General features: G+C 38.4%; 1 protein-coding gene across 10 annotated transcripts in view; it reads left to right on the top strand.

Annotated features, from left to right (window-relative positions):
• TMEM144 (transmembrane protein 144) overlaps positions 1-13,737 on the top strand; it is a 70,183-nt gene extending 56,446 nt beyond the window's left edge. For 3 of the 10 annotated variants that reach the window (XM_020994078.2, XM_020994076.2, XM_020994081.2), the window contains 2 exons: positions 1,828-1,881; positions 6,555-10,089. In XM_020994078.2, coding sequence (XP_020849737.1) covers positions 1,828-1,881; positions 6,555-6,668 — 168 coding nt within the window. In that variant the 3' untranslated portion in view covers positions 6,669-10,089. Of the gene's footprint in view, positions 1-1,827; positions 1,882-6,554; positions 11,505-12,356 lie in introns of those variants that run through there. The other 7 variants (XM_020994083.2, XM_020994079.2, XM_020994085.2 and 4 more) reach the window with 5 other exon arrangements.
• Positions 13,738-14,810: the final 1,073 nt, after the last annotated feature.

The raw sequence follows: 14,810 nt of genomic DNA, 5'->3' as shown, positions 1-14,810 counted from the left end.
AAGGATTCAGCTCGAGGGGAAGCTTGATTTTTTCAATAGGAGAAGCAGTTTTCCTAATTCTCACATTTGTTGGCTCAACATCCTCCCACCCCAGCTATTGTAGGGCAATTCTGTGTTTGGCTCTGATCTAGAGTGTCTGCTTCTCCAATGCATGGGATTAAGGCTAACCCAGGAGTCCTTCCCATCAAACTGACAAGAGCTTGGTATAAAGATTCTACAAGTCCCAAAAATACCCTTCTACAAGACCATGCCTCATCCTCTCATGGCTTGAAGACCATCAAATCTTAGGCTCTTTTGTGACATCTGTGATTGTATCCCTTCCCTTCTTTCTACCTCTTTGGTGGTATTGATCCCCTCCCCTTTAGAAGGGTAGCTGTCAAGTGGGTTGCTCTATTTCAGAGATACCAGCTTCTACCCAGGGTAATGCCTAAGAACTTTTTTTTTTATTACCCCTGCCTCTCTTCTCTGTGAAAAATGGTCGGGTGGAAGGAAGGGAGAGAGGGAGAAATACAAAATATTACCCAGTATATCATATGAATTACCTAGTGTCTCATAAGTAGAGTCAGAAGCAGAGCATTTCCAGAGTTAGAGTCCCCAATTTGGAGCCAGAAAAACCCAAGATCAAAACTTAACGCAGGCAGTAGCTATATGATCCTGGGCAAGTCATTTAACCTTTTTCAGCCTCAATTATTCTCATCAGTAAAATGAGGATAATAATGTCATTTACCTTACAAGGTTGTGAGGCTAACATGAGATAGTATCTTTGAAGTACTATAGGAATTGCAGCTATGATGATGATTGATGATGATGAATCAGATTTAAAACAGGTCATTTTATTTCTACATAGAAAGTAATCATAAGCATAAGAGAAATCATAGTGTGCATTAATAAAGCAACTTAAACAGCATTCAGAAACTCACCTTCTAGCCAGGTGACAGGCCTATAAGGTTATGGGAAGATGTAAATTTAAGTTCCACTTCTGAGCAGTCCTGGGCAAGGCACTTCATCCCTTGGTACCTCCAAGCAACCCTCTAGGACAATAACCTGCAGAGAAGGTGCCAGCCCGGACTTGCAATGGTAGGGTTTCCTCACCTGGGAGTGCCTTATTAGACAGTGAAATCACATGTCTGGTACCTCCCTTTATCTTTATCTGATAGTTTTCATATCACAGACTCATCCCTTTTCTGTGTCTCATCTCATACTTTGTCCTGTAGTCTTACTTCATTTCATCCTTGCTATCTTCATTTTTTCCTCCTCTACTTTCATCTCTAGTTTTCTCTCCTAGCATGCTGAACTTATCTGAACTCATTCACCTGTCGTCACTTAGAGTGCCTGGCACATTTTTGCTGTTGGCCAAAGTACTGGAGTGGTTTGTCATTTCCCTCTCCAGCTCATTTTACAGATGAGGGACTGAGGCAAACAGGGGTAAGTGACTTGCCCAGGGTCACACAGTTAGTATCTCAGGACAGATTTGAGCTCAAGAAGAGGAGTCTTCCTGACTTCAGGCCTAACACTCTATCCACTGCTCCACCTAGCCACCCAAATAAATGTTTATTGAATTGAAGCAATGCCCTAGATCAATTTCAGCAGCTGTCCAAGCACCCTAAAATCACACCAGCAAAGTGAAATGCAAAAATGGGTCACTTGTCTCAGTGACAACTTAAATAAAGGAATGGATACTTCCTTTAATTATCTGAATGTGGAAGGGGAAATTCTTTTTCATTTGAATTATCCAACTACTTAATTCATCACTTCACTTGGCTCTGTATCTACCAGCCCAGCCTTAAGAAATGACCTAATGTACATATTTATTTATCATTCTTTCAGGGACCAGGACTTATAGCTGCAATGTGGGGTATCTTTGTATTTAAGGAAATAAAGGTAAGTAGAAGAAAAACTAAACCCTAGGAAAGGAGCCATTCAAAGAGAGGAGCTATTATGGGCAGCTAGGTAGTGCCATGCACCGAGCACCAGGCCTAGAGTCAGAAAGACTCTAGTTCAAATTTAACCTCAAAGACTTACTAGCTGTGTGACCTTAGGCAACTCACTTAGCTTCTGTTTGTCTCAGCTTCCTCATTTGTTAAAATGGGGCTAATAACAGCACCAACTTCCCAGGGTTGTTGTGAGGATCAGATGAGACAGTAATTGTAAAGTGCCTAGCATAATATATGCACATAGTAAGTGCTATACAAATGTGAGCTACTCTTATTATTACTAGAGCTATAATTTAGTATCGCTTTCTAAAGACTTACATAGAACAATGAATGGTCAGGAGAGGTGACATTCCAAATTATATGTTCAAAATCTCACCCCCGTAAATAGGGAGATTCAAACGGAATTTGTGGTTGTGAATCTTCGGTTTTTCAGTTGAAAAAAAAAATCACTGGTGAGCTTCCATTCTTTTGAAGTGTTTTTCGTGGCTACATGTCACATATCTAAAAAAAAAAAGGAAGAAAAAATTCTTTAGAAGGGTGTTGTATATTATGGTAGGATCAGGAAAAGAATATTTTGGCCTCCCAAGAGAAGAAAATTCCATGGGGCAAGCTGGATGACTGAGTATAAAGTAGCATGTTTGAGGCTTTTTTGCTTATGCCTCCCATGAACAACCTTCTCAATACTGTAGGTTGAATTTTGTAATATTATAGGTAAAGTCAAGTCATATTAATAGGTGACTAATATCCCTGGAAGGACCTGAGTAGGGGGTTGGAGGGGGTGGAATTCCTCTACCAAATAATAGAATGGTCCAAATGCTATTTTTTTTAATCTTGTTTTATCCACAAAACAAAATGGCAGAATAGGTAGAATGAGTCAGGAAGGCGTGTTCATATCCCACCTCTGTCACTAGCTGTGTGACCACAGGCAAAGTCATAACCTTGCTGAACCTCAGGCAGCTCTCTCCAAGACCATAACTTATGGACATTATTGGTGGAAGGAGTTTCCCATGCTGGCAAAATCTCAGGTCCTTCTCAAGTTGACATATCCCCATGCCCCACAATAGCAATGTCAGAAATGAAAATGGAGCCCATTTTGGAACTCTTCACCATGTGCCCCAATCTGTAATCAAAGGCGGGAGGGGGGAGGGGGGCTGGAATCCTTTCAAATACTCTGTACACTATTTCAGAGTAGGTTTATAGAATGCAACATAAATACAAAAATGTTGTACCAAAAAAGCAATAGCTAAGATATTCTCCTCCTTAATATGAACTGTAATACAAAGCAGGCCTGGTTTTAATAAGCACCGATGCTATCTCTTTGTTCTGGGGGCTGTAAAGTGAATTTGTATAACTGGCTGATCCTCAACATGATAAATCACTTCAAGGCTTTTTAAGAAATCATTTCATTCCTGCTAAATGAGAAGGAATAGCGTTTGGCTAATATGGGCAAGATTCTTGGGTTTAAGCAAACAAAAGAAGCTATTATTAAGAAAGCTACTTGGAGGGCAATCCAATTTTTCTTTTTAAGTACACAGAAATATGCTAATAGGATTTCCAACCTGGACTATTTTCTTGCACATGGTTCTTATTTCTTTGTTAGACCGATTTATCTCACAAAGTAACTCCATGCCCCAAATCAATTGCAAAGCTCTGGGAGAAGGATCTATCTACCTGACAGTGAATTTCTTATTAAAGTCGCTGGCATCAGGGGGCAGCTAGGTGGTGCAATGGATAGAGCACTGGCCCTGGAGTCAGAAGGACCCGAGTTCAAATCCAGTCTCAGACCAAACACTTGACACTAGCTGTGTGACCCTGGGCAAGTCACCTAACTCCATTGCTAGCAAAAAATTTAAAAAATAAAATAAGATATATGGTATCTAATAGCCCTGGAGAAGGTGTTAAAGGCCTTAGGATGACATGAGAAAGTGAGATATTAAGAACAATACCCACAAAGGTATGGCCAAAATGTAAAGGTTGCAAAGGAGACATTTCAAAATTAGTTTGGTTACTATTAGAGTAGCAAAAGAAAGAAAATTAAAATATCTGCACCTGGACCCAAAGATATCACTTAAGAACAGGTACTGCTTAAAAGTTAGACCTCATAAGGAGTCCTTGGTGCACAGAAATCCAGCTCCTGCCTATATACTAAGGGCCTTGAAAAAGTTGAAATCATATGCGAGGAGATGCCCAGAGCAAGAATGGGATACCTACTCTGTTCATTGTTTAGTACGTAGGATTTAGGTTGGCTATAAGAAAAAAATTCTGAGTGAGCATTGGAAAACATCAAAATGGGTTACCTATAATTCTTTTTTAAAAGATAGATTTTCATGGAGACCTTGGGAGACACAATAGTGTAGTGAATAGATAGCTGGCCTCAAAGCCTGGAAGACTTAAATTCAGATCCTGCCCCATAACACACATATGACATATGGCATATGACACACACTGGGCAAATCAATTAATGCTTCAGAGCTCTACGTCAATGGTGCCTAACTCAAATAGAAAAGGGAGCCAATAAACCAGATAAGGATCCCTGGGGCTACACAGTGACCTAGAAAATTACGTATTAACATTATCTATTATAATTTTATTTATTTTGGTAAATATTTGGTAAATATTTCCCAATTACATTTTAATCCTGTTCCAAATCCAGGCTGCCCATTTGATACCTCTGCTCTGTTCTAGGCAACTCTTTAAATATTTGAGTTGCAGAGAAGGTACTAACCTGCATTAGGAGAGGGACTTCCCTCACCTGGGAGTTCCCTATGCCAATGAAATCACAAGTCCAGTCCCTATCCCTATTCAGAAAAAATTAGGGAGTAGGTCTCCCTGAAAGCTGAGGAATATACCAAAATGATCTCTCAGGGCCCCATAAAACCTTAAAAGTCTCTAATTTGATAAATAAATTGCTGGTGATTCCCAGGCACATCCAAATGTGCCTAACAACCTCTTGAAAGGTGACTGAAAGAAATATTTCAAATACCTCACAGCTACGTAGACACAAGAGTGAAACCACTGCTTCTAACAGGGCTTCAAAGGGGATCTGTCGTTGTCAACAAATGCAGCCTATTTAGTGGGAGCCAGCTTGACTTAGTGAAGGGAACGTGCCTTGGCATCAAAAAGACCAGGGTTCAAGGCCTTCCTCTGACACAGTCCAGCTGTGCAGCCAAGAAATATTCCATATGCCCTCTCCATGCCCCCCCAGGCAATTCTCAAAGGCTGGAAGTTACCGATTTGTGATTGGTCAGCCTCAGTTGGATATACCTCAGGAGCTGCCTGTACTCATAAAATCACAGACCTAGACCCAAACAAAAAACCACTCACAGATCTTAGCCTTCACCTGTGGCTGTGGACTTCACAGGAGAAATTATCTGTCTTAACGTTCCTAGGGCTCCAATCTATTTTGTGGTGGTGTTGTTTAAAGCAAACTTTGAAAAAGTGGAGGATTTGGATAATTCTCTTCTCTATTGAAAAAGACAGAGGCTTCCATGTATGATCAAACCCCATACATTAACAACCAGAATAGGTTTTCCTGTGCATTTGATGGTAGGCATTAGTGCCTGGAAGACGAATTCATGTATTCAGTACGGTTTTGCTGCATATTACATCTGCTTTTACTCTGAGAAGTTTGCTTTGGAATCTTACATTTGACAACTTTTGGTTTGTTTGTTTTTTGGAGAGAACGTTTTAGTCAAGTTGTTCAGAGGAGACTGACTTCTAGGTCCAAAAGTACTGGTGGTGGTAATGGCTCCAACCCCATGCTACCTGGTCTGTGTAGGGAGGAGTACTAAGTGCTCAGGTAGCAAACCCCTCGGGGGCACAGGCGGCCAAAAGCAAAATCCTCGAACAGCCTGTCACAGTGTGCCACCAAAAAGCTCTTTGTGGGACGTTAGGAACATTCGGACGCAAACTGAGGTGAGTTGCTCCGCCCTGAGTACCTACTCCCTAAATCTATTTTTCTTACATAAAGTTCTTATCTTGCTTTTTTGATTAAAAAAATCCTTTGCCAGTTCCCTATTAGCCATAAGATAAAGTTCAAGCTCATTAGCTTGGCATCCAGAGGATCATAGCTTTGGAGCTAGAAAGGACTTTAGGGGCCTCCGAAGCACAGAGGAGAAACTGAGGCACAGAGAATTTAAGCTCTTGCCCAGGATCACACAGTTAGTATCTGAGGTGGAATTGGAATTCAGGTCTTCCTGACTCAATGGTCACTTGACAGTAAACTATACCATACTGCCCTGCATTTGGTGGCATTTTATATGATCTAGCAATGCTCTCCCTTTCCAGATTTATCTCATGCTAGTTCCCACTGTGTGCTCTTTCTTCCAAACAAACTGGACCAACTTATAGTCTTTTCCATCTGTACAGCTTAGGTTTGCACATATCATTCCTCGTACCTTGAATCTCCCCTATCCATCATATCATTCCCTTTTGAAATTCTTTCTATCCTTAAAGGCCTAACTCACAGATCATCTCATCTAGGAAATCTTCCCTGACCCTTTAGGATCTTTCCTTAATACAAACTTATATAAAGCTTTGTACACTGTGTGTGTTTTTCTTGAAATTTTTCTGCACCATAATTATAGCATATTTATTGTATAGTATTTTACATTTCTTTAGGTGTCATTTTCCCCACTATCTCCAATGGATCGTAAGCTCCAAGAGGAAAAGGACATCTCTTTATTATTTTGTATCTTCCCAAAATCCTTGTCTTTGTATATAAGGGACTGTTGAATAAATCTATTGCTTTTTTTTAATATAAATTTATTTATTTTTAGTTTTCAACATTCACTTCCACAAAGTTTTGAGTTCCCAATTTTCCCCCATCTCCCCCCTCCCCCCACCCCAAGATGGCATGCATTCTGAATATCCCTTCCCTTAGTCTGTCCTCTCTTCTATCTATCTCCCCTTCTCTTATCCCCTCCCCCTTCTATTTTCCTATAGAGCAGGATAGACTTCTGTACCCCATTTCTTATATTTCTTATTTCCCAGTAGCATGTGAAAACATTTTTCAGAACATATGTTTTTAAAACTTTAGGTTTCAAATCTTCTCTCTTCCTCCCTCCCCACCCACCCTCATTGAAAAGGCAAGCAACTCAATATAGGTTGTACATGCGCAGTTATGCAAAACACATCCATAGTAGACATGTTGTGAAAAACTAACTCTATTTCCCTTAATCCTATCCTGGTCTCCCATTTATTCTATTCTTTCTTTTGACCCTGTTCCTCCTCAGAAGTATTTGCTTCTGATCACCCTCTTTCCCAATCTGCCCTCCTCTCTATCAACTCTCTGCTCCCTTGTCCCCTTCTCCCCCTATTTTCCTGTAGGGTAAGACAGATTTCCATACCCAATTGAATGTGTATGTTATTCCCTCCTTAAGCCAAGTCCTATGAGAATGAGATTCCCTCATTCCCTCTCACCTTCCCCCATTTCCCCTCCACTGTAAGAGACTTTTCTTTTCCGGTTTTTTTTTTGTGAGATAATTTACCCCATTCTACCTCTCCCTTTCTTCTTCTCTGAGTATATCCTCTCTCTTCCCTTAATTTTATTCTCCAGATATGACCCCTTAATCTTCAGCTCATCCTGTGCCCTCTATCTATCTATCTACATATACATACATACAGTTTTTTTCCTTCAACTACCCTAATACTGACAAAGTTCTCATGAGTTACAAATATCATCTTTCCATGCAGGAATGCAAACAGTTCAATCTTAATAAGTCTCTTACAATTTCTCTTTCCTGTTTACCTCTTCATGTTCCACTTGAGTCTTGTATTTGAAAGCCAAATTTTCTATTCAGCTCTGGTCTTTTCATCAAGAATGCTTGAAAGTCCTCTATTTCACTGAATGACCATTTTTTCGCTGCTAAATCTTGTGTTATCCTGATTGTGTTTCCACAGTACTTGAACTGTTTCCTTCTGGCAGCTTGTAATATTTTCTCCTTGACCTGGGAACTCTGGAATTTGGTTATAATATTCCTAGGAGTTTTCCTTTGGGGATCTCTTTCAGGAGGAGATCTGTGGATTCTTTCAATTTCTATTTTGCCCTCTGGTTCTTATATATCAGGGCAGTTTTCCTTGATAATTTCTTGAAAGATGATGTCTAGACTCTTTTTTTGATCATGGCTTTCAGATAGTCCAATAATTTTTAAATTCTCTCTCCTGGATCTATTTTCCAGGTCAGTTGTTTTTCCAATGAGATATTTCACACTGTTTTCTAATTTTTCATTCTTTTGGATTTGTTCTACTGTGTCGTGATTGCTCATAAAATCACTATCTTCCAATTGCTCTATTCTAATTTTTAAGGAAGTATTTTCTTCAGTAAGCTTTTGGACTTCCTTTTCCATTTGGCCAATTTTCCTTTTTAGGGCATTCTTCTCCTCATTGGCTTTTTGGACCTCTTTTGCCATTTGGGTTAGGCTGTTTTTTAAGGTGTTATTTTCTTTAGTATTTTTTTGGATCTCCTTTAGCAAGCTGTCGACTTGTTTTTTGTGATTTTCCTGCATCACTCTCAGTTTTTCCTCTACTTCCCTTACTTGCTTCTCAAGATCCCTTTTGAGCTCTTCCAAGGCCTGGGACTGATTCATATTTTTCTTGGAGGCTTTGGATGTAGGAGCTTTGTCTTCTTCTGGTTGTATATTTTGATCTTCTTTTTCACCAAAGTAAGATAATATAGTCTGACTCTTTTTGTGCTGCTTGCTCATGATCCTGGCCAATTACTTGAGTTTTAAACTCTTTGTTAAGGTATGAATCTGCTTCCAATGTGGAGAATGTACTGTTCCAAGCTTCAGGGGGTTTGTGCAGCTGTTTTCAGAGATACTTGTAGGGTCCTGTAAATTTTCAGTTCTTCCAAGGTGGTATGATAAGGGGTGAGGTGTTTACTCCTTTCCTGGCCTGTGACTACAAGTACTCCTTTCTGTCCTGTAACTGTGAGGAGGGGTTTCTCTCCACAACCACTACAAGCTCCACCAAACCAGTGCTCCTCCTCACCCCCCCACCACCATCCAGAACTGTGGCCCAGATCCAAATATGGGCAAAGCAAGAGATTCCTGCCTGAGCACTGGCAAAGAGATCCCTGCAATCCCTCTCTGATCAGCCACTGGATTCCCCCTCAGTCTGTGGGCCAGAAGCTCGGGAAGCAGCTGCCCCTACCCAGGGCCACGCTCTTGGGGAATGGAGCTGAAACCCCACCTTTCTTTCTCAGCACTGAAAGAAACAGACTTTTCCCACTGACCTTCTAAGTTGTCTTTGGCATTGGTGGATTGAGGAGTCTGGAAACCTCCACAGCTGCCCGAGATTCAGTCCTCTGAGGCCTGCTCCAGGTTTGCTGTGGCCTGTGCGCCCATGCTGTGCTGCGCTGCACTCCCAGCCCTGTGCGATACATCTTTCTGATCAATCATCCAAGTTGTCTTGGGCTGGAAATTTGTTTCACTCTGTCTTTTTGTGGGTCCTGCTGCTTCAGAATTTGTTTAGAGCCATTTTTTATGAGTATTTGTAGGGGTTTGGGGGAGAGCTCAAGCAAGTCACTGCTTTCACGCTGCCATCTTGGCTCCACCCCCTCCGCAATCTAGAAATCTATTGTTTCAAAAAGCATTTCACAGGGTTATAGAATTAGAAGGAACCTCACATGCCAAGTAATCCAAGCCTTTCATAATACAGATGAGGAAACCAAAACCCAGAGAGGGTAACTGATTTAACCATAGTTTCACAGGTAATAAATGCCAGAGGTAAGATTTGAATTCAGTGCTTTTGATTCCCAAACCAGTGCCCTTGATATTGTACCACACTGCCTCACTAACTTATCAAGTAACTACTGTGTACAAAGCTCTGTCCTAACTTCTAAGGCAGATACTAACTTTGATGAGTCAGGATCATTTCCCTCATGAACTTTACAGTCAAGTAGACAAGTAGAAGGTTAAGATAGAATTTATTCACACAATAGATGGTATGGTTGAGAATCAAAATCTTTGAACCAGATTTTTAATACTGGGTTGTATAAAAGGAAATCTTCCTTTTTTTGAGGTTGTGTCAATATTTTTTTCTCATTTCTTTTGCCATACAGGGTATTAAAAATTATCTATTAATAGCACTTGCATTTTGCATCATATTGGCTGGAGCCTTAGCCACTGCTTTTTCTAAAGTTTAAAAAATAACCAGCAGATGGCAGCAGTAATTAATCAAACTCCCTTGATATGGAGGTGCTGCTAGAAAGACCTGATATTTTTAAAGAAGAAACGGAAGTTAATTTTCGTAACACAAGAGGAAATAAACTGCTGTCTGTGCCTATAATTACAAAACCATTTTTTCACTTGTTTCAAGAACATGGGAAGAAAGAAACTCACTGTATGTGAAATATTTATGAACAAAGAAAAGGTCATCTGGCCCACCAAATGGAAAGAACATCTGTAGGGCTTTAATGAATGTCTAAAAGATATTGAAGTCTTTCCTGGATTATTTTCAGGATTTTTGTCATTTATTTTTCCCAGAAATGGATAGCCCAGATCCAAGTTTTCTTATCATTATCTCCATTTTGAGGGGAGTGGGGATATTATTTCTCTGGCAATTCTCCAATGTGGAACCATGATGTGATTCTATATGTTGCTCAGCCCCAACTGTGTCCATAATCAGTAAGTTTACAGTTTGAACTATCCCAACTCAGTAGCTTAGAGTATATTATTTTCTTTTTTTTTTAATGAGGCAATAATAGATTCCAAAGATGTCCAGATTCTTTCTAGAAAAAATATTAGTAACTGAATATATTTTATTATTCTAAAATGTTTGAATTCTAACTATTACATAACAATAAAAACAGAAATAACAAAACTTGTACTTGTGAATGAGTATTGTCCTTCAAAGTAGTCTGCTTCAGAGTCTGTACATTTATTCTTATGATGCTTCAGTTACTTAAAACATTTTTGAAACTCTTGTTTTGGAATTGCCTTCAGACAGTTGTTATACCCATACAAGAAAGTAGTCCCATTAGATTATAATCACAACTCATTTTTAATCAAAATGAATCACCTACCTCATTCACCAGAAATAATTCCAAATGAATGTTTCTGATATTCAAGAGCCCAAAAGATGAGAATTTGCCATCATTGAAGATGTTTAAAAGAACATGCCATAGTCTCTTAAGAAAATTCTAAAAGAGGTTTTCTCGAAAATTTTCAAGCACCATTGAAATCATTCAATATCTCAACATGATTCAGATTAAAGGAAAGATAGTCATTGAAATGTACATATTCTAGTAGGTTTCTTAGAATGTTTGCTTCATGTAATAATCAAATTTCATAAACTTTCTATTTTAACTCACTGGTTTTTACTGCAGAAAAATTGTGATGGACATATATTGTCTTAAAACTTATAAGCTTGAAAGAGTAAAATCAAAGTTATGTTTGCATAGGAATATTTGAAATCTATATTCAAATGATTTAAATTCACTTCTTATTGTAAATTAGAACCATGATAATGAATTCTTTTGTGGACTTGCCAGTTTAAATTAAATATGTTGATGATCTTCTGTGAAGCCAGCATTTTAACTTAGAACGCCATTAAAATTATCAAAACATCTTTTTTCTGTTTTGTCGGCTTACTCAAGGTGAACTCTTCTTATTTATATATTATTCAGAGCTGCCTATTTGACAGGTGTGGTGGTACAATAAATAGCCCACTCTTGCAGACTCTGTAAATGGTTACATTGTTTATCTTTGCTGTTGCTCATCTAGATTGTCGTGCCATTACCTTCCTTCTACTGTTCTCACTCAGACAATGAATGGAGGGTATGCTACTGATACAAATACACCAAAGCCTTTTCAAAATGGTTAGAAGGCTAAGCAGCTGCCTTTCTACACTGATCAAATTAGCCATACAATTGCAAAACCTGTACTTTGTTCCTTAAAGAGAGACAAACTTATTCAGGCATTAAACGATATAGTCTAACTCTTATAACCTACCTGCATAACAGCTCTTTTGCTCATGACCCAGCTTAGAAAATTTTATATTTTATTATAACTAGGAAATTTTAGCATATGGGGCAAGTGGGCACAAAAAGTACATTCATTTGCACATACAGAATGGGAAAGGAGTTCACCCCAGGATGACATCAGTGATAAATGTATAACAACCAGCTCACTTTGGGGGGGAAAGTATGTATGACATACTTTTTTTAGTTTAATATGCATTATTAACATTTCTCCATCACTTTCTTAAGTCTAAACAATGAGCAAATCAATAAATCAAGCCCTGGTTTGTAATGTTTGCCTATTTCTGAGGTACAAATTTCTTCACACTGAAACTTTAACAATCAGCTCTCACAAGACAGTTCAAGCTGGTCCCAGTGTATGCTTGGACTGATATACCTGGAAGCTTCCTGTTTAAACTAATTTTTGTTGTTACTAAACTCTTATTTTTTCTACACTGCAGAAAGACCACAAGTGATATCGGCGGTCACCAAATGCCATACAACAAAGTCCTAATCAAGCCAGCCTCATTGCAACTCTACTTGTGGCCCTACATAGTTGTATTCCTCTATTTTTTAAAAAGAGTAATGTCCGCTAGACTATTAATCCACTTTAATCTATTTTGCTGTGTAATTGGTGTCAGAAATTGTTTTAAAATATTATGGGATCTTAAAGAGTTATTACTGAACTTTCAACAAAGTTTTATCAACTTAGAAGTGATGGGACAAATAACTTTAAAATGGATTTTGGTAATTTAAAAATAATTCTTTCCCACAATTCTAGATTGAGGTTTGAATATAATTTTAGAAATAATCTGTGCCAATGGAAGGGAGAGGTATTCATAGTTCAAATGGCAGATGATCTCTTATTTCTGTGTGTGTGTGTGTGTGTGTGTGTGTGTGTGATTGTGTGTGTGTGTGTGTAAAACTTCAGAACCTGGTAGGGGAATATGAATGACAACTATGTATTTTACTCACATTTTTTTTCTTACTCTACTCTTCAATGCTCCCTCTGGTGGAAAATGAAAATATTACTTGACAAACTAACGAATTTGGAGTCAATGTCACTTTCTCTATAAACTTCTGTATTTGTGGTTCATATTTTTAATAGTTTAGAGGAGCTACTCAAGTGTTTTGATTTAAAAGATTTCCTAATCCAATTCTTTGAGAGATGAAAAATGAGTAAAGGAGGTATTTTTGTTTAAAAAATAAATTTAAATAATCAAAGTAAATGATTGGGTCAACAAAAATTTGAAAGCATGATTTTTCAGAAAATAGATAATAATCAAAATATTTCCATAACAAATAGCCAAAAGAGATATTTTAATGTTTCCAAAATACTGAAGTCCTTTTGAAAAATAAAATGAAATTGCATTCTACAAAATATATTCATGATTACACATATTGTAAATCTTAAACAAAATAGACATTTTTAAAAATAAGATAAAATTATATTTGATCCTACAGTCAATAAGGAGCCCTTGGAGTTTATTGAGTAAAGCACTGACATATTCAGACTTATATTGTATATAACACTAAGAAAGTCTCATGCATCAGGTGTGTCAACATTGGCCCACAAAATGTACTCTATAGCCCAAATGCTTCCTAAACCAGATGAAAAGTCATCGGGAAATGTTTAACAAAATAAAAATACAGCACAATACAGATGATGGTAATTTGTGCTCTTTTGTCGATATGCTACCTTCAGAGATCTTTTTGTATTTGAGTTTGACATCACTGCATTAGATGATACCTAAAGCTGCCAGAGTTCTTCCTTGAGAGTATACCAAGATCTGGGCAATGATTACCATCTTACAAACTGAATAAAAGTGTTGTGTTTAACACCATCTGACTCCTTTACTATTTTGTTGGAGAAAGAGAATGGGGATGATTGTGAAAGCAATCTACTGGAGAAGAGGGGGAAGGAGGAACTTGGATCAAGGGTGCATGCAGAGGGGATGGCCTTGGGAAGAAGAAGTGCTGCCTCTTCGTTTAAAACCAGAGTGAAGAGAAGATGATGGGGGAAGATGTCAAGGTGATATGCTCTAAGGAAGAGAGAAGGACAGAAAGCTCTCAGTGAATATTCTCAAGGTTTCCAGTGAAATATGAGGTAAATTTGGGGGCTGAGAGGAGGGTGGGCAAGGGGATACATACTTGAGTAGGATGCTTGAGAAGATATAAAAAGGTTTGGAAAAGACAGCGAACAGAATAGAGAATTGGTTATTGAAAGTATAGAAGGATTTTCCTGTTGACTTGACGGCACAGTTGAGATTAGACAACATGAATTTGTATTGAGACCAATTAGAACAGTTTCATGAATTTTTCAGCTCTGTTCAACAACATACACATAGGAGTAGGAGGAGGTGGATGGTGAGAGTAATTCAGGGTTAGTTTTTCATATGATTGGTGATAGGACAGTCAAAAAGGTTTTTGAAGGTAGGAGATAGTGTAGAATTGAGCTAGTCAAGGGGTCAAAATAGGGAAATAAGCTTGTGGCTAGCGTAGAGGTGATAAATGGCCTGGGAAAGAATTGAGCAGTAGAAGGAATAGAGGGTACAGTGAGTAAGAAGAACAGGATTAGGAATTGTAAGAAATAAGGAAATGATACAGATTATGATCAGATAAAGGAAGTAGAACACTTGTGAATGATCAAGGTTGTGACAATCTTCCATTCTAGCTGGGGTGAAAGAAAAGAAGACTGTGGGAACTAGGTAGATTAAGGACCTAGGAAGTTAGGATCTTCCAGGAAGCATAGATGTAAATGTTGAAACTTCCTAGTATATGGGCAGGATTTGTGATACAGATAAGGATTACAAATCAGTCACCAAGGTCACTGAAGTACAATGGACAATTTCCTTGGGAGTCTTTTTTGATATAGCCAAGAGTATTAAAGTTATTGTTGTGAAATGAAGTTGATT

This window comes from Phascolarctos cinereus, unplaced genomic scaffold, assembly GCF_003287225.1.
Source record: "Phascolarctos cinereus isolate Bilbo 61053 unplaced genomic scaffold, phaCin_HiC Scaffold_9;HRSCAF=440, whole genome shotgun sequence".
Classification (NCBI taxonomy): domain Eukaryota; kingdom Metazoa; phylum Chordata; class Mammalia; order Diprotodontia; family Phascolarctidae; genus Phascolarctos; species Phascolarctos cinereus.
Note: the sequence above shows the minus strand (reverse complement) of the source record. Positions and strands in the feature narration are given on the sequence as shown.